Here is an 18843-nt window from a genome sequence, read left to right on the forward strand (position 1 = left end):
TCTATGCCATGGTGTTAGTCCCACTGCTGCTAGTCAAGGCCTATGCCATGGTGTTAGTCCCACTGCTGCTAGCCAAGGCCTATGCCATGGTGTTAGTCCCACTGCTGCTAGCCAAGGCTTATGCCATGGTGCTAGTCCCACTGCTGCTAGCCAAGACTTATGCCATGGTGTTGGTCCCACTACTGCTAGCCAAGGCCTATGCCATGGTGTTAGTAACACTGCTGCTAGCCAAGGCCTATGCCATGGTGTTAGTAACACTGCTGCTAGCCAAGGCCTATGCCATGGTGTTGGTCCCACTACTGCTAGCCAAGGCCTATGCCATGGTGTTAGTCCCACTACTGCTAGCCAAGGCCTATGCCATGGTGTTGGTCCCACTACTGCTAGCAAAGGCCTATGCCATGTTGTTGGTCCTTGGCAGCAGAGGAGGGCAAACAGACCTATAAAATTATTTTAAATGTTATTTTTTTATTGATACTTTTTTTTATTTGTTTCTAAAAGCCTACAGATTTTTTCCGATGACTGGCAATTTTTTGAGCAACGAGCAATCATTTCCGCGATCTTGCAATGGGGTACAGGTGCGCGATCACGTGAATGATGTTTAGCGATGCGTGGCAATAACAACTGTCACAGCGTATCAGATCTTTAATATCCATGACGACTCTGCACAAAGTACCGCAAATATTTGACTTCCCGCTCCTGCCCGTCGTGTGACGTCACGTGTATCGGCCAGCCGTAAGATGGATCGTGGAATGCTTGTCATCAGGGGGATGTCGCTGGATCCATCCTCCTCCATCGGCTGCTTAGTATTCAGAATAAGGCAGTAGGGGTTTGATTCATTAGGCTTTAGCAGTGCAGCTTAATGACAGCAGCGAGCTCAACGCACGTGAGGCTGTAGAGCTTATAGCGTGCACTGGTAACTTACGCTCGCTCCTTCTAACGGTCGCTCCACTGAACCTGCCCTGAGCCCCGGCAGGTCCAGTGGCTTTAATGGACATGATTCCAGCGCTTTGATTGGCCCAGCAGGCTGCCTGTCACTTGATGTTTTTTTAGAAGTTTTACAAGAGTGGTGTCTGATTCAGCATTAATACCTTTCGTCCATCCCGTAAAGGGAAATATTCCGGGTTGTCAGGATCAACACATCGCAGGTATGACAAATAATCCTCTGACAGATTCTCCAATTCATCATGGTCGCAGCTATCCAAAATATCTACAGGGAAGGCCATGCCTGAAAAGCACAAAACATATAGAAACATTAGGATATACAGGCTCATATGCAATTCACTTTTTCACCTGAGTTTTCTCCCAGGTAATATTTTCACAACTTGTAATTAAAACGCAGACACGTAATGCAACTTCTTCAAAATGTAGTCTTTTTTTTCCCCTAATTTCCTGTATCGAATTTAAAGAGACTCCGTAACAAAAATTGCATCCTGTTTTTTATCATCCTACAAGTTCCAAAAGCTATTCTAATGTGTTCTGGCTTACTGCAGCACGTTCTACTATCACCATCTCTGTAATAAATCAATGTATCTTTCCCTTGTCAGACTTGTCAGCCTGTGTCTGGAAGGCTGCCAAGTTCTTCAGTGTTGTGGTTCTGCTATGCACTCCCCCCTCAGGGGGGAAAGAAACACACAAATGATCTCTTGAGATTCAAAAGGAATGCTGTATACAGCCTGCTTGTGTATGGATGTATTTTCTATGTGTGGACATACTGTACATCAACCTACTTCCTGTTTTGGTGGCCATTTTGTTTGTTTATAAACAAACTTTTTAAAACTGTTTTTAACCACTTTTAATGCGGCGGGGAGCGGCGAAATTGTGACAGAGGGGAATAGGAGATGTCCCCTAACGCACTGGTATGTTTACTTTTGTGCGATTTTAACAATACAGATTCTCTTTAATATTAGGTGTCAAAAGACAGCAACAGCTGTATTTATTTTTCAGCCTCCCCTTTGTCAATGCATATGATAGAAAACTTGCATTAAGTAGATAATGCATAATGGTTTGCGCACTGAAATCTATATATTGAATGTACCAGGTGGGTTGCAACGTGTTGGTTCCCTTCCTTAACAGAAGGCAGTTAAAATGTATTGGAGAGAAAGCTATCCTATCCCATTGTCATCCACACAGGAATTCAGAGAAGTTGTGACTAGTCAGCCATTAGCACAGATTACCTGTCCTTACCCACCTTCTCCCTCTGCTGAGAGATTAATGCTACACTGCAGCTACAGCAGGGTTTTATAGTGATACATAATATGCTGAGCTGCAATGCTGGCCACAAAGAGTTGAGGTGATACACACATCAGACCATAGTCTTTGGAAAATGAAAGATCACAGACCAATTTTACCCCCTTCCATGTAGTATGAGAGTCATACCTACACAGTCTATTCTATTGAGCTGAACTCCCCATCAGATAGAAATCATGCAAGATGCTGCACACAAAGATGCTGTACACATTCAAAAGATCAGTATCTGCAAAAGATCTGTTCCTGCAAAAGATCCGTTCTTGCAAAATGCATTCATAGTCTATGATATCTGCAGATCCTCATACACACCTTGTTTAACAGACATTCATCTGCAGATCAGACAATCATCTGCAGATCTGAAGATCCATCCTGGTGGATCTGATCTGCAGATGAATGTCTGTTAAACAAGGTGTGTATGAGGATCTGCAGATATCATCTTTTGCAGATACTGATCTTTTGAATGTGTACAGCATCTTTGTGTGCAGCATCTTGCAAAGATTTCTATCTGATGGGGAGTTCAGCTCAATAGAATAGACTGTGTAGGTATGGCTCTCATACTACATGGAAGGGGGTAAAATTGGTCTGTGATCTTTCATTTTCCAAAGACTATGGTCTGATGTGTGTATGCACCCTTAGTCTTTTAGCCGCACATGGAGAGGCGCGGCTAAAATAATAATTCTTTGTGGCCCGCACTGCAGAATTGGTCTCTGGCTGGGAACATCCATTCTGCTTCTAGTTCCATGTCTGTTGGAGGGATCTGCAAATCACATGACTGGTATTTACAAAGGGAATTCCTCTGGAACGTCTGCATCAAATATAAAAGTTGTGTAAGTAATGACATAGTCTCCTATTCACTTTTACTAACAATGAAAAATCTGGGATGGTAAACTAGAGCTTTAAATTATGTAAACATTCTCCTAAGTCATACAGTTCATAAAGCATCATTGGGCCAGATCCAATTAAATGTTTTCCCCTAGGAGATATTTTCATCTTCTGTTTTACATAACTTTTCAGCACTCTGCAATTGAAAAAGTACCAAAAAGTAGGTGAAAAAGCACCGTCACACTATTCTGAGTATTTACTCACTTTCTGGTGGCTTAGAAACATTTTTATTGATAAGATGTGAAATATCACCTAGGACACGGGTGGCCAAACTTTTTAGGGCAAGGGCCATAGCGCCATTCTTGAGAGTTCTAGGGGGCCAAACTGGCGAATTAAACACAATTTTTGCTGATTGCTGTTAGGCACACTATACCATTTTGTCAAAATATTTCCACATATATAGGATATAGCCCACATACTGTGTGTAATTAGCACAGTAGCAGCTGCTAATCAGTGGCTGTTACTGCTGGTGAACTCTGCATGCGGCACCACAGCTTATGGTCTGCGGGCCGCATGGAATGAACAACTGTAGAGAGCTTTGGGGGGCCACCAGAAATGGCTTCACAGGCCAAATATGGCCCCTGTGCCGGACTCTGTGGTGGTAAAGGAAGGCTGTGGAGCTCATTGCTTAACCGCTGATCACTCAGATGAATGAACAGCTGCCATTACTATCGCTTACCGCCATTTACTTTCTTTGGCTACTGCTCTGGTTTGATCCCGATTTTTGCCGTTGTCAGCTTGCCGCTAAGCTGATCCTGGAAGCAACATGTAGCTTCCAGGATCGTTTACCTCCATGTTTCCGTGTCACCCTGCGTGGATGGCCGGCTGCACGCCAGGAAGTGCCATCAAAAGTCGACAAATGCTTTTCTGCAAGCTTGCAGAAAGGCATTTGGAGCAAGACACCAGGCTGCCGCAGGAGGCTGGTTAAGATGTCCACCTGAACTAACCCGGAGGCCGGTTTCACAACACTCCACCGCACAATCCCAATGTAAAAGGGCCAGATTTACCATAAGGCCCTGTAGGCATGTGCCTACAGGCGCCTGATGATGGAAAGGCGGCTGACTCCCCTCACCCTAAATGCCTCCCTCCTGCCTTACCTATGCAGTGTCTCGAGTGGAGTGTAAATGAGAGGTTACTCACCCGGGTTTCGGCATTCCGCTGACAGATCTCTCTTAAGTTGGGGGCACCTCTAGCTACTTAATACTGGGGATAGCTCTGGCTACCTAATGCTAAGGGACAGCGGTAGCTACCTATGATGGGCAAGGGAAGTAAAGGAGAAGTGACAACTGGGCCAGTCAGTACACTTGAGGTGCAGTGTGGCGGGTGTTTGTAGGTGCATGGAGGGTGACGTCTAAGGTGCCAGGACATCTGTGCCTATAGGCTCCTTTGAAGTAAATTGGGCCTGGAAAGGGCCCTTATAGTTTTGGAGGTAAAACCATCTTTCTGCCACTTGCAGACAATGGGCCTTTTGTTCTGCATACAGACCTTGGTAGAAGAGGATGTCAACCAAATCTTTCTGTGTATAGTAGCTGTCCACATGTGATATAGAATTGTAGTCAGTAGGATATGTGCTCCTATATTTGCTGGTTCTGAGCTGTGTGTCTCTGCTCTCCAGCAGCAGGCAATGTTGCTACCAATCCCAGAGCGACAGTGGCTGAGTGTTCTCTGCACTGTCAGTTCATATGTATGTCACAGCATCTGTGTCTCTCGCCAGACTCCGCCTGATAGGCCAGCGGTGATTCTGCCTGGGTGAGCAAGCTCTACAAAGCCCCGAGCAAATGCTCTCATTAAAAACACTCATGCAGAACGGATATTGAAGTGGAAAAGAATGTCCAAATAAAACAAAAATGTACCCTGCATGCTTTCCTAAAAACGCATTATGTATTACAAACGCCTCAGAACCTGGGGAACCTGGTGCAGACACAGGATAAACATAGGTACAAGCATAGCATGGACAACAACATGACGACACCCAAAATATACATTTGTGAGATAAATGCCCAGTTTAGTTGCTACTGGTGAGTGCCTACAACTCGGGAACTCAGTTAAGACACAACATTAGTTATGTTCATCATAGCATATTGCATCTGCTTAGTATTTCTGTCTCTACAGGGCTGATATGAAAATGCCCTTTGAATTTTTAGGTGATTCTAGTGCGCTGTCTTTTTATATCTCTCAGAGCCTCCATCAGTGAAAACAGTAATACTTTGGTCACATCTGCTTACTGTACAAGAACAGTAGAGACAGGTGCAGCCCAGTCAGCCCTCCTTTACCTACGTTATTCTTCTGTTATCGCCACACACTATCCTTTTCTTAAAGAGGAACGCTAGTGAAAATAATTGTCAAGAACCAGCCAGCGGCACACCTGCGTATACGGTTCCCGACTGCGGGTTTGACCAGATCAAGAGGGGAAGCAGCCTTAGTCAAGCTAAAACAAGCCTGTGACCCCTCAGAACACTTCTCACTGCCACCACTAGCTGTTGCTAGACACTTCCACTCTGCTGTCGAGTTACTCGCACTGGCGTTTTCGTACGTTGGGTCAGCTGCACGCTTTAGGCCAACGTATGACAAAAGCCCCACACACACGCACAATTGCAATCTTACACTGTAGTGAAGCAAAACCACTAACAGTCGTTCCGAACGATACTGTTAGCCACTCCGGGACTTCCCACTCTGCTGTCGAGCGCAGAAGTGCCCCATACACACAATGCAATTACACTCTCATACGGTAGGGTTGCTCAAACGTAAAATCAAGCATGGACTTATACACAGTTACACTTCAGTCTCTTCTAGGCTATGAGTGTTAGTTTAGTACAGCAGAAGTCAAACTTATTAAATAACAATTTAATATTCCAGGAAAAAAATGGCACAATGCAGAAAATAATATATACAAAAGATGTACAAAAAACAAAGTAAAAAAGTTACAAAGTAAAAGTTACAAGATACACACAAGGCTATTTGCTTACCAAAATAAACGTTACCAGCGTTGTTTGAACGTCATTGGCGGGAGAACGCCGCTTCGACCAGGCCCTAGTGTCTGCTATCTCCAGAGAGCTACGAGTTGTGAAGGACCTGTGCAGGTTCTTATAGGCCCATTTGGGGCCTGGGGCATTGAATGTTCCCTCCCCAAAACTAACGCAATTTCCCCGTTTGTGACATCATGGTCTGCCGAGCCACTTGTCACATCTGGGCTAGCTGTGACATGCAAATGTCAGAGCTTTCAGCATTCCCTTCCTCTACTTTCCACAGGCAAAACTTGTATCTTGAGAACAACAAGTATCCTGTTTACACTTACAGATTACAAAGCAATTCCACTTCCAGCCCACTATTCAGACTAAGAGGTAGCCGACCACCTGTGTAGGCTTCAACCTGGCCGGGTAATTGTCTAAAGGTGGCCATACACTGGTCGATGTGCCATTAGATCGACCAGCTGACAGATCCCTATCTGATCGAATCTGATCAGATAGGGATCGTATGGCTGCCTTTACTGCAAACAGATTGTGAATCGATTTCAGCCTGAAACCGATCACAATCTGTTCAGCTGCTCCTGCCGCCTGTCCCCCCCCCCGTATACATTACCTGAGGCTAGCTCCCGGGCGTCTTCTCTGCACTGCACCGCACCGCTGTTCTTGCTCCATCCCGGCGCTTCCTGTGTTACTCCGTGACCAGGAAGTTTAAATAGAGCGCCCTCTATTTCAACTTCCTGGTCACCGGAGTGACACAGGAAGTATAAGCGTACACTGGGACATGCGGAAATGCGGTGCAGCGAGGAGAAGAGGACCCCGGAGCCAGCTTCAGGTAATGTATACATGCTCGGATCGGGCCCGAATCGTACGCCGCAAGCGACGCGCTCCTACCGCCGGGCGATCGAGGGTAATTTCCCGCACGGCGCGATCGACGGACCGATCCGATTTCGGGAGGAAATCGGATCGGCGGGTGCGTTTAGCGCAAGCGATTGGCAGCAGATCCGATCCCAGGATCGGATCTGCTGTCGAAACGGCCGTGAATCGAGCCAGTGTATGGCCTGCTTAAGTGTTTCCTTGCTAGTGGCTAGGTAGACAGTTCCTAATTACTGTCCAGGTTCCTTTGCCTATTGAATGTGACTGGTCTATTCAATGAAGACAATGGCAGTTCCCTTGATCTCTGCCCTGAATGCAAATTTAGTCTACATACAGACTAACACATTAGCATTCAGTTTCCTAGGGCCAGGTGACACCTTCAAAAGCCAGACTAGCTTTAAGCAGACATACGTAGCTGAGGTAGTGCAGACAGAAAAATGACAAAATATGTCCCTGTATTATCCCAACATCATCAGCATCATAACTAGCTGCTATATTCCTGACAATAATGAAATTAAAAAAAGTGCTTCATTTTTACAATAATTATGTATAAATGATTTACTCAGTGTTTGCCCATTGTAAAATCTTTTAAATCCCTGATTTACATTCTGACATTTATCACATGGTGACATTTTTACTGCTGGCAGGTGATGTAGCTGCTGGTTGCTTTTTAGGCAGTTGGAAACAGCTGTAAACAGCTATTTCCCACAATGCAACAAGGTTTACAAACAGGAAACTGCCAGGAGTACCATGGTCCTCAGAGTTTCTTGTGGGAGGGGCTTCACCACAATATCAGCCATACAGAGCCCCCTGATGATCCGTTTGTGAAAAGGAATAGATTTCTCATGTAAAAGGGGGTATCAGCTACTGATTGGGATGAAGTGAAATTCTTGGCCACGGTTTCTCTTTAATCCCCATACACACACACTCAACAGCGGTCTTTTAGGCTCTCACAACTTTTCTTGTGAAATACCTTAAAAAAAATCTCTTGCTATTGTTCAAGCAGGTGATAAGACTGATAAAAAATCAATCCAAATGTTGAATTGACTTCTTATCAGTCTTATCAGCTGCTTGAACGATAGCAAGAGATTTTTGTTAGGTGTTTCACCCAAAAAGTTGTGAGAGCCTAAAGCCTCATCTACACGGGTAGATGAGGCGGCGATGTGGCTTATCAATCGAGCCGCTGGTGCGGCTCGATTGATAAGATCCGACAGGTCGGATCTTGCTACCGCCGATTCCCTGCTCGTTCCCCGAGAGGGGACAACGGCAGGGAATCGAGTGGAAGATTAGCGGCGCCGGTGGGGACAAGCGGGGAATCTAATCCGGCGCACGCGTGGCGAGCGGGAACGCGGCGGGTACGCGCGGGGACACGGAAGAGCCGATTCGGCGGCTAATCGAGCCACCGGATCGGAGCCTCATCTACCCGTGTAGATGAGGCTTAAAAGACCGCTGTTGAGTGTGTGTATGGGGCTTAAGAGAAGCAGAGAATTTGGGCACCGGTGGCACTATATGAAGATGGGTGCAGCATAGACAGCAATCTTAATTGCGGCAATTGTAGCGCCCAGGGGTAGGTCATTATCGGGATTAAGCTGCAGCTGTCCATTAAATTAGTGTAAGGGAGTGAGTATTCAGCGGTAAAGGCAGCCGCAATATTGGCTTGGATTGCAGCGGCGGTGGTAGGTTAGTGTTTGGCATTTGTGTTGTGGTGGATATTGTAGCTGGGTGGATGGGTCAATTAGGGTTAGGCATCAACAGGGGTTGGGGGCTGGTTACGCTTAGGCATCTGCTGGGGGTTGGTTAGGGTTAGGCAATGAGAGGGGGTGGTCAGTTAGGGTTAGGCATCAGCAGGGGGGGATGGCCAGGGTTAGACATCAAGAGGAAAGGTCAGTTAATGTAAGGCATTGGCAAGGGGGTTGGTTAGGATGAGGTATAGGGATAGGGAGGGCTTGTATGACAGTAATGTTAAAGATTACAGAATTTGCCCTTTTAAAATGTTCACCCTCCAAGAACTAAACATCAAATCTATGGTATTAGCCTCTCCACAATTTAAAGTAACTTTAAGGTGGTTACATATGATACAATATACATATGATTTTTATTTGATACTATATACATATGATTTTATTATACCGCAATTTGATAAAAACAATTAGTTGTACAGAAAAATTGAAAGGGTTTTTTTTTTCAAGTGAAAAATATGATCGAATATGAATGGGGTGGCTGATTTTTCTGACCAATTTTTCGGGAAATTTAATGGTGTAGGATAGATTGTCAATTTCTCAATTTATGGACCCAAGCAATTTTTTTAAAGGTTTCTTTAGAGTTTTCAATCAGGGCCACCTTAAACAGTGAAATGTGCTGACCTGAAAAGCTGTTACAGGGTCATCACTGTTTTTAAAATGGAGGACGGAGAATTCCATTGATCACAGTGAACAAACATGCCGCAGGAGAGGGTATCAAGATTGATCGGTAGAATAAACGCAGGTAACTATGACGTGTGTGTGTTATTTTGACTTTTATTTTTCAGTTGAGGTTTGCTTTAAATTTTGCATATGTTTTTAATAAAATATAATAATACTTTTTTAATAAAGAGAGTGGCCATGATACTGAATTTGCAAGGCATACAGGGTTTGCTAATAAGGGCCAGTACTGTGTACATGGTCAGAAACAAGACCATCTTCATTTATGTTGCCAGAGAAAGTGCAACATTATTTATACTGCAGTTTATGCAATCTGATCTCACAGCAACAGGTCTGTAAATTGCCACTCTGTTCTTTGTAATTTATTGACCTTTGCTGGCATTTGCCAACTGAAATTGTAAAGTTACAACAACGACAAAAACACAAAACCTGATTAAGTAAAAATAACACAGAAAATCCCTGACTGAAAGGACTAAAAAGACTTACCTTTTATTCAGACATATTAAAAACTGAAATTTTCATCAATTAAAAGATTGATCAATGATGTGGGAGCTTAAATAAGCATGCAAAGGAGGATTTGCCTCATTCCCTACTCATCATTGCATAGTATAGGAAAACACAACCCCCCACCATTAACCCAAAATGTTTCACTTCCTAGAGGGAAGCTTTTCCAATGGAAAAAGTGGTACGTGCAAGACTGCTGGAGTGCTAAAGTGCAAAAGTACATTATATACAACAATCAAGTCATTAATATAGCATATAGGCCATTGTCAGCCAAGTCATGATCATTTCCTTACAGGCACTTTGATTGACTCAGGGAACACTTGTTCCAGTTCACCAATCACAGATGTGTCAGTCTTGGTGGGTACACGTGTCGGAGTCTGCTTGCCATCAACAAAGGCAAACTAGACATTTTAATATCTATTGTGGTCCTGTAGTGGCTAAGATAAAAAGTTAAATTCCATTTTCCCTGAATATTGCTGCAAGTATATGTCAGAGCTCTGCGACACATTTAGTGATTTAATGTTCTTTACATGTTTTTCAATTTGCAGCCAGCGATGAATTTCCAAAGCTGACTGAAGCTGACACTACACGTCTTTTAAAAGTTGATGTTTGTAATCCTTTTGTGGAGTACTGACAGCCTACAAACTTCCCATCTTGTTGCATTAGTAATTAGTGTAACAGCTTGTCACTTGTTTTTCCACACCTGGAACAGACTGGCAGCAAACATGGAGAAACCTGTATCACTACCGTCTCTGTTAGGAAATGTGTTGAATAATTTTTTACATGAACATGTTTTACTTGCTTATAGGCCACTAGAGCTAGGGAACAGGCTGTCCATGGCCAACCGCAACCCTCGCTCGCCGTCCTAAACCGCTGCCCAAAGCCCACCCACAGCCACGTGCCACGTGTGCGCGCCAAGGACACAGAGACAGGGATATTATTACATAGGATAACAGAATAAAACGCTATAAGTTGCTCTTCAATACTTGTGTCATTTGGGCACCAGTGCACAGATATTTAATAGTTAAGATGAGCAAATATAGCTACTGCATCTTTAGGCATGCTGTTGGGGCACTACGTCAGCTCTTGGCAACTCGTTACAGCACCAAAACTGAAAGCAAAGAAAGGTCGAGTATTGATTAGGGTTAAACAATAGGGATAGGCAGTATCAAGATTATGAGAGTTATGCTAGGTACATACCATACAGTTTTGTGTCATAAGATGGTTCGATAGATAATTTCCATCATGTCTGATAATATTTCCGATCGTTTTTCTGGTCGATTTCTCATAGAAGTGAATGGAAATAGATAAGAAAGGATAAGAGAATCGAGCGGGAAATCGACCGGAAAATCGATCAAACAAAAAATTGACGAAAAAAACGCATGGTGTGTACCTATCATTAGGGGACAGGTAAGGAAAGGAATATATAATAAATAGGGATACAAGATTAAGATTAGACATGAGGAAGGAAAATACATTGGTTCTTCTATATTATTCCCTTATACAGAGCTTTGTATAGGCGGTAACATCTTTTTCTTTTTTTGTTCCGGCGGGGGTGGGGTGGGGGTGGAGGTTGGGGTATACGCAGCTGCAGGGTTTTCAGAGTTTTGCTAGGGGGCCCAGAGAATTATAGTTATGCCCCTGGTGTGGCCTTAATAGAAACGAGCTTCATGTGACATTATTACTGCATGGCATTTTTGTTAAATTATGAGGTACAGGAACCATTATTAACAGACAAATTTACTCCTTTATCCTCACAGGTACTGCCATTACACCTCAGCTCTCTAGATCTCCGCACTGACTCTATTCTGTACTTGGGCTCCTCCCATAAAATATCTGTTTAACTAATACCTCCTTCCTTCCCCCATTCCTTCATATATCACCTTGCCTGTGGGACAGAACTGGTAGATCTGAAAGGCCTGTTTCTGAAAATATGTGCAACCATAAACAGATGTCACACAGAACAATTAATTTTCTCTCTTCTTACATCTATTGCTAACATATTACCACACACCACAAAAAGAGGAGCTGCAGTGAAAATAAAGTAATGAAAAAAGTGCTTAGTATTTACAATAATTGGGCTTGATTCACAAAGCGGTGCTAACCTACTTAGCACGTCTAAACTCTTTAGACGCGCTAACCAGGGTGCTAAGTAGGTTAGCACCGGATTTCTCAATCAGATCGCGCGCAAAGTTTGCGCGCGTAAAGTTTTACGCGCGCAAAGTTTTTACGCGCGCTAAGTCCCATAGGCTTTAATGGGCACTTTGCGCGGTGCGCCCTGCGCTCTGTGCAGTACGCGCGTAAAGTTTTACGCGCATAAAGTTTTGCGCGCGTAAAGTTTTATGCGCGAAAAGCTTGTTTAGACGTGCTAAGGGGGTTTTCACAGGCGTGCTAACAGTTAGCACCGCTTTGTGAATCAAGCCCCTTGTGTATAAATGATTTAGTCAGTGTTTGACCATTGTAAAATCTTTCCTCTCCCTGATTTACATTCTGAAAATTATCACATGGTGACATTTTTACTGCAGGCCGGTGATGTCTGTGGAAGGAGATGCTGCTTTTTTGGCATCTGGAAACAGCTGTTATATCTTTCAGTGCAACAAGGCTTCCACAGTGTGATGTCAGTACCTAGGTGCTGACATCACACTGTGGGAGGGGTTTCACCACAATATCAGCCATACAGAACCCCCTGATGATCAGTTTGAGAAAAGGTAAATATTTCTCGTGGAATAGGAGGTATCAGCTACTGATTGGGATGAAGTTTAATCCTTGGTTACAGTTCCTAGCACACCTGAAATTAGAGGGATAGGCTGGCATATTTATTTCCTTTTAAACACTGCAGATTGCTTGGTTGTCCTGCTGAGCCTGCCTCTAATACATTTAGCCATAGACCCAGAACAAGCATGCAGATCTGATTAAATGGTGTGGTCCTACCTTCTAGATGTCCCCTTACGGGAAGTATACAAATGGAGGTATGTACTTAGAAAATCAGTTTTTATTGGAGCACAAGGTAACGCGTTTCACGGCCAAAGCCGCTTCCTCAGATCAATAGTAGTGCCTATATCCCAATGGTGCTGGATATCCAGCACCATTGGGATATTATTATTATTATTTATATAGCGCCGACATATTACGCAGCGCTGTACAGTGTATATATATATATATTGTCTTGTCACTAACTTTCCCTCAAAGGAGCTCACAATCGAATTCCTACCATTGCCATATGTCTATATTATGTAGTGTAAGTACTGTAGTCTAGGGCCAATTTTTTTTTTTTCTAGGGGGAGCCAATTAACTTATCTGTATGTTTTTGGAATGTGGGAGGAAACCAGAGTGCCCGGAGGAAACCCATGCAGACACGGAGAGAACATACAAACTTTTTGCAGATAGTGCCCTGGCTGGGATTCGAACCAGGGACCCAGCACTGCAAGGCGAGAGAGCTAACCACTACGCCACCATGCTGCCCAATATAGGCACTACTATTGACCTGAGGCTTTGGCCGTGAAAAGCGTTACCTTGTGCTCCAATAAATACTGATTTTCTAAGTACATACCTCCATTTATTTACTTCCCGTAAGGGGACATTTAGAAGGTAGGACCACCCCATTTTACTATTGATTGCTGTATCTACCGTATAGAGTAAATTATACTATTATCTTTTGACCGGGCGCCTCCTACCTTTCCCAAAAAATTAGCTAGCACCCCTTTTCTTAGGGGAAGATCTATGTCGGAAAGCCTCCGATAGATCTATTTTTTGGAGCAACGACCAAGAACAAAGGCCGAGTGGGGATGGTATTTCCCCACAAGCGAGAACGAGTGGTTGCCTCACCCAGCAACCCACTCTTGTGAGTATAATATCTTCTGTACTTACTAAGTATCACCTTACCTACTAACGTATTGCACCAGATTGGGCTCCCGGACCCCCTGTGTTTTCTCTCCCACCACCTCTACAGATCTGATTAATGTCTGACTAGATTAGCTGCATGCTTGTTCCGGGTGTGTGATTCAGACACTACTGCAGCCAAAGAGATCAGCAGGCCTGCCAGGAAACTAGTATTGTTAAAAAGGACATAAATATGGCAGCCTCCATATCCCTCTCAGTTCAGGCGTACTTTAATGGAAATCAGTGGTGTAGTGTTCCATATTGCTCTCGCTTCACACTTTCTATGAATTCAGCTGAAAAACTATCACAGTGAGCACACCATGTAAATGGCAAATGTTTCCGTTATCTTCAAATATTACCAAATGTAATATGTAGCTGGCAATTTCTATAATATGGGTCTTGAAACAGGAGGAGTCAATGTATAGTGTCCTGGTGTGACACTCTTACAACGTGTGTGCTGTCAACATTTCCACATTTAATCTCATGGGAAACAATGTAATCCTGTTTATCCGTATCAAGTCAACTGATGTCCCCTGACCTACATTGCTCCAGCAGCATCCCTATGAGCAGACTGAAGCAGGATGACAAAAACCAGAAGAGGAACCAACCCATAAAACAGCCCTATTGCATGGACATTTTCTGCTCTGCCTCAGCAGCCAATCACGTTCTAACGATCCGTTTCCAGTGGAGGGCAGGAAATGCAAACAAGAATCTTGCTGGGCATCATGGAGAAAAACTGACAGCTCTTATTTCAAATCATGTGTGAACTATGGACAGGGCCGGTTTAAGCAACAATGGGGCCCCAGGGCAAAATAAACCTGGGGGGCCCCCCAACAGATACCCCGGAACCAAAATCGGCATTAAGGGACCTTTTTTGCAGCTGGTATAGTCAGGGTGTGAAGCCCCAATCGGTCGGAGCTCCACATTCTGGCTGTCCCAGCCTGCATGGGGGACAAGGGGTTAAAATGTTTCAGGAGGGGGGACCCCACATCATTTAAAAAAAAAAAAAAATGTCTCACACTCCAAACATAAAAAGAAAAAATTGGGAAAATAGGAAAAAATGCCAGGGATCTTCATACAGCCATATTGTTGCTGTATAGCGATCCCTGGCCAAAGCACTGCGGCTGCAGAGGAGTTTCCACCCCCTGGAAACCCCGTCAGGAAATTTATTGCTCTTTCTTTTGATACATGTAAAATTACACTACCGTTAGGTTTGCTACTAAAAGTGACATTTATCGCATTTAAAAGTATACTTTTTTCCTTCGAAACTTTAAAATCGATTTTCTCAAAAACTCTCAGGTCTTTTTGAAAAATAGTTTTTCATCTTATTCCCAATGATCTCCTTAACATATCCTGCAAATTTAGGGTTTCTAGCATTTAAGGTGGATTTGCTATTAACCGTTAGGCCTGGAACCCACTGAAATCAGCAAACGCAAAACGCAACCGCTAGCGGTTTGTCTGAGCGGTTTGCAAGCGGATTCATGCGCGTTTTTGGTCATGTTTTTCAACATTGTATTTTTTTGCCCAGCGGGTGCCTAGCGTTTTGCGTTTTTATCCTGATTGGTCCTGTGAATTATTTTTCATTTTGTTACAGTGTGCTGAACCGCAAAACGCTAGCAAAACCGCTCAGTTTAGGTTTTGCTGAGCGTTTCCGCTAGCGGTTCAATACTTTACATTGAAGCGCTAACGCTCCCAAAATGCTGCATGTCCTGCGTTTGCGTTTCTGAGAAACGCAAACGCTCCTGTGGAAGTTGCCCCATCCATTAACATTAGCCCAGCGTTTTGGCAAACTGCTAGCGTATCGCAGTGCTGCCAAAACGCTGCCAAAAGCGCTCCTGTGGGTTCCAGCCCTTAAACTGTAATATCACCCATGTGAGCCATGGGGAAACATGGACATTACCTTGCTCATCAGTTGACCTTTCAGTTATAACTCACAGCAATTGATATATACCGTAACTGACAGCAACCGATATATTTGAGTTCTAACAAAATGTTGTCAGAACTGGAAGGAATTGTAAGAAGAAAATGGAGACCTTCTGAGAGGAACTGACGGTGAGGTAAGTATGTAATATTCATTTGCAGGTACACCATGTGTTTATTTTACTTTTCTTTTTAATTCCCTTCCCTTCCCAGTGTAATCTCGTTATAATAAATTCTGGTATAATAAACTACCTCTCCTGGCCAATCTCCATTATAAGTCTATGGCAGCAACGTCTGGTATCAAAAACCCTGATATACTAAAACTTCTGTTATAGTAAACATGTTTTTTGGCCCCTACGCAACACTGACTCTGGATATAGTAAACAGTGGGCGGCGCATTCGCCATATATCAATGTGAACACCATGGTCGGCTGCTCTCTTCAGGCTGGTGGCTGGCTAGTGTAATGGTTAAAGGGGCAATATGGCGAAAAAATTGTAAAAACCGTACTTCTTATATGTTTATGTTTCCACATAATTTTAAATATGTGCAAACATAAACAATTAAGAAGTATGCTTTTTCCAGAGTAAAATGAGCCATAAATGACTTTCCTTCTATGTTGCTGTCACTTACAGTAAGTAGTAGAAATCTGACAGAAGCAACAGGTTTTGGACTAGTCTATTTCTTCATGGGGGGATTATCAGGGATTTATTTATTTTCAAAAGCACTCAGTGAATGGCAGTTGCTCCATCCAACTGCCAAAAAACTGTGTAGCAAGCAGGGAAGCTGGCCAGCATCATTGTGTAAATCCTTTTCAGGGAGTGTCTTTATATAGAATAAAAGCCTTGCTGAGAATCCCCTATGAAGAGATGAACTTGTCTAAAACCTGTTGCTTCTGACGGATTTCTACTACCTACTGTAAGTGACAGCAACATAGGAGAAAAGTAATTTATGGCTCATTTTACTCTGAAAAAAAAATGTACTTCTTATTTGTCTATGTTTGCACATATTTTAAATGTTACAATTTTTCGCCATAGTGCCCCTTTAAAGAGTAACTGTCAGGCTGCAAAAGCTAATTTAAACCTCTATTCTCCTGTATTAAACAGTTTAGAAGGAAGCCAAAAAGGCATTACTGAAGTTAAAAATCTCTCTTACGTTGATGTTTGCTAAACAGCAAGGCTCTATATTCCCAAGCTCCTAAGGAGGCGGCAGGCCACATAACAGTACTGTAAGGCATTCTGGGGCTGCTTCTTCTCCCCAATGCCCTCCCTTGGTCCTCCCCTTCATTTCCCTATCCCGCCCTAAGGCTGCTTTCACAGTGGGAAGTTACAGGCTCATGTTACAGCAGCTTGTAACAGCTGCCAGCACTGAAAAATCAATGTGCTGTTCACAGGGCACATGTTCCGTTAGGGTATACTGCGTGAGTCGCTATTGTTCCTAGCCACATGGCTAATGAATATTCACTGCACAGTAGTGGTGTCCGGATCATGTGAGTCGAATCATCAGGAAGCAGGGTAAGGGAGGATATGACATCACAATTGGCTTCATACAAGACAGTCAAACATGGAACCTGCCATGAGCTGTCAGGAGAATCAATCTCTGCAAATACTATATAAAAATTCTGTGAAATCCAAACGTGGACAGTGAAATGCATATGTAATGTAAGTACAGCCAATATTTAGCTACTGATATATGTGTTTTTTTTTCTCTGAGACCCTATACCTAACAGCTCCTCTTTAAGGGCTCTGCCTGTGACACAGGAGACCAGGGTTTGAATCTCAGCACTGGCTGTTCAGTAAGCCGCACCTATTTAGTAAGAGACCTTAGGCAAGTCTCCCTAACACTGCTACTGCCTATGTAGAGGCGTCCTAGTGGCTGCAGCTCTGGCGCTTTGAGTCCGCCAGGAGAAAAGCGCAATATAAATGTTATTTGTCTTGTCTTGGTTGCAAGTGAGTTGATGCCTGATAACATTTGTAAGACAAGAATGGCACCAGTGCTGGAAATACAGTACTGTACAAAGTAGCCTAGTGAAAATGAGGAATAATGTGAACGTAAATAAGAGAGCATGCAGTGTTGCCACTTCCACTTTGCAATCACCAATAAAAGTAACGTCACAGTCCTCCCATGGGATTGTATGGAATCCTGGGTACCTCTTTCCTTGTTATCAGTGACGCTCCTGGTAGCACGTGGAGCACAACCAGGGTACTTTTACTTTTAGTGCAGATCAGAGAGTGCCTACTCGCCGCAAAAAAAAAAAAGGAGAGTGGAGAGGAGAGTGCCAAGTCCCACTTGCAGAGGTATCAGAGCCACTCGATTTACAGATGCAAGTGGCTTACCATGATTGGCTGCATTTTGAAGAGAGGCTTCATGATTGGCTCAAGTGTGAACAGAAAGTCTTGCAGGACACATGCTGCAAGTCCCACCAGCGGAGGTAACGGAGCCATTCACAAGAAGCAAGAGGCTGCCTCTATTCAGTGATGGCTGCAATTTTTAAAGGAATACTTAAGTCATAAAAAAAATGCCTTTTACTCACCCGGGGCATCCCTCAGCCCCCTGAAGCTGTATGGTGCCCTTGCAGCGCCGCTCCGATCGTCCTGTCCCCGCCGGCGGCTACTTCCAGGTTCGGCGACAGCCGCCGACAGGCTGGGAACGCGGCTGAATCTCCGCGTTCCCAGCCGCTATATCACCCTCTATGCTGCTATAGCGTATATATATATACGGCTGCACACTAGTTGCAAACATTATGGCCCTAGTAAACCAATAATCACACTAAATGTCTCGCTCCTCCATTGCTGGTTACATAATCATGTTCAGCAGGCTGCCAGCTTTTCCCTTTTGTTTCACTCTGGCACAATGGGAGTTTGGGATTCTGTGGCAGGCTAGTCTGGCAGGGCTGTTGTTCAACTAATCACTGCACCAGTTTATGTGTGGACAGTAGAGAAGGATGCAAGGGAACCACACAAGTCTCAACTCTATATCCTCATGGCTATATCTCTGCAACAGAAAACTGTGCTTTATAGTTAGGACAGTATTTCTACATACTTGCTGTGTGACTCTGAGATCATCTTTAACCTCCTAACCTCCTGTGTGGTATGCCCGACACTGTGTCGGGCATACCGCTCGCTAGAATTCCGCCATTACTGGCACATCTCGC

The 18843-nt window shown here is 43.9% G+C and overlaps 1 protein-coding gene across 4 annotated transcripts in view; it reads right to left on the reverse strand.

Moving 5' to 3' along the window:
* FAM169A (family with sequence similarity 169 member A) overlaps positions 1-18843 on the reverse strand; it is a 112363-nt gene that overhangs the window by 34745 nt on the left and 58775 nt on the right. For all 4 annotated transcript variants that reach the window (XM_068248562.1, XM_068248571.1, XM_068248580.1 and 1 more), the window contains one exon: positions 1089-1225. In XM_068248562.1, the coding sequence (XP_068104663.1) occupies positions 1089-1225 (137 nt within the window). Of the gene's footprint in view, positions 1-1088; positions 1226-18843 lie in introns of those variants that run through there.

Source organism: Hyperolius riggenbachi, chromosome 1, assembly GCF_040937935.1.
Source record: "Hyperolius riggenbachi isolate aHypRig1 chromosome 1, aHypRig1.pri, whole genome shotgun sequence".
In the NCBI taxonomy this organism is placed as follows: domain Eukaryota; kingdom Metazoa; phylum Chordata; class Amphibia; order Anura; family Hyperoliidae; genus Hyperolius; species Hyperolius riggenbachi.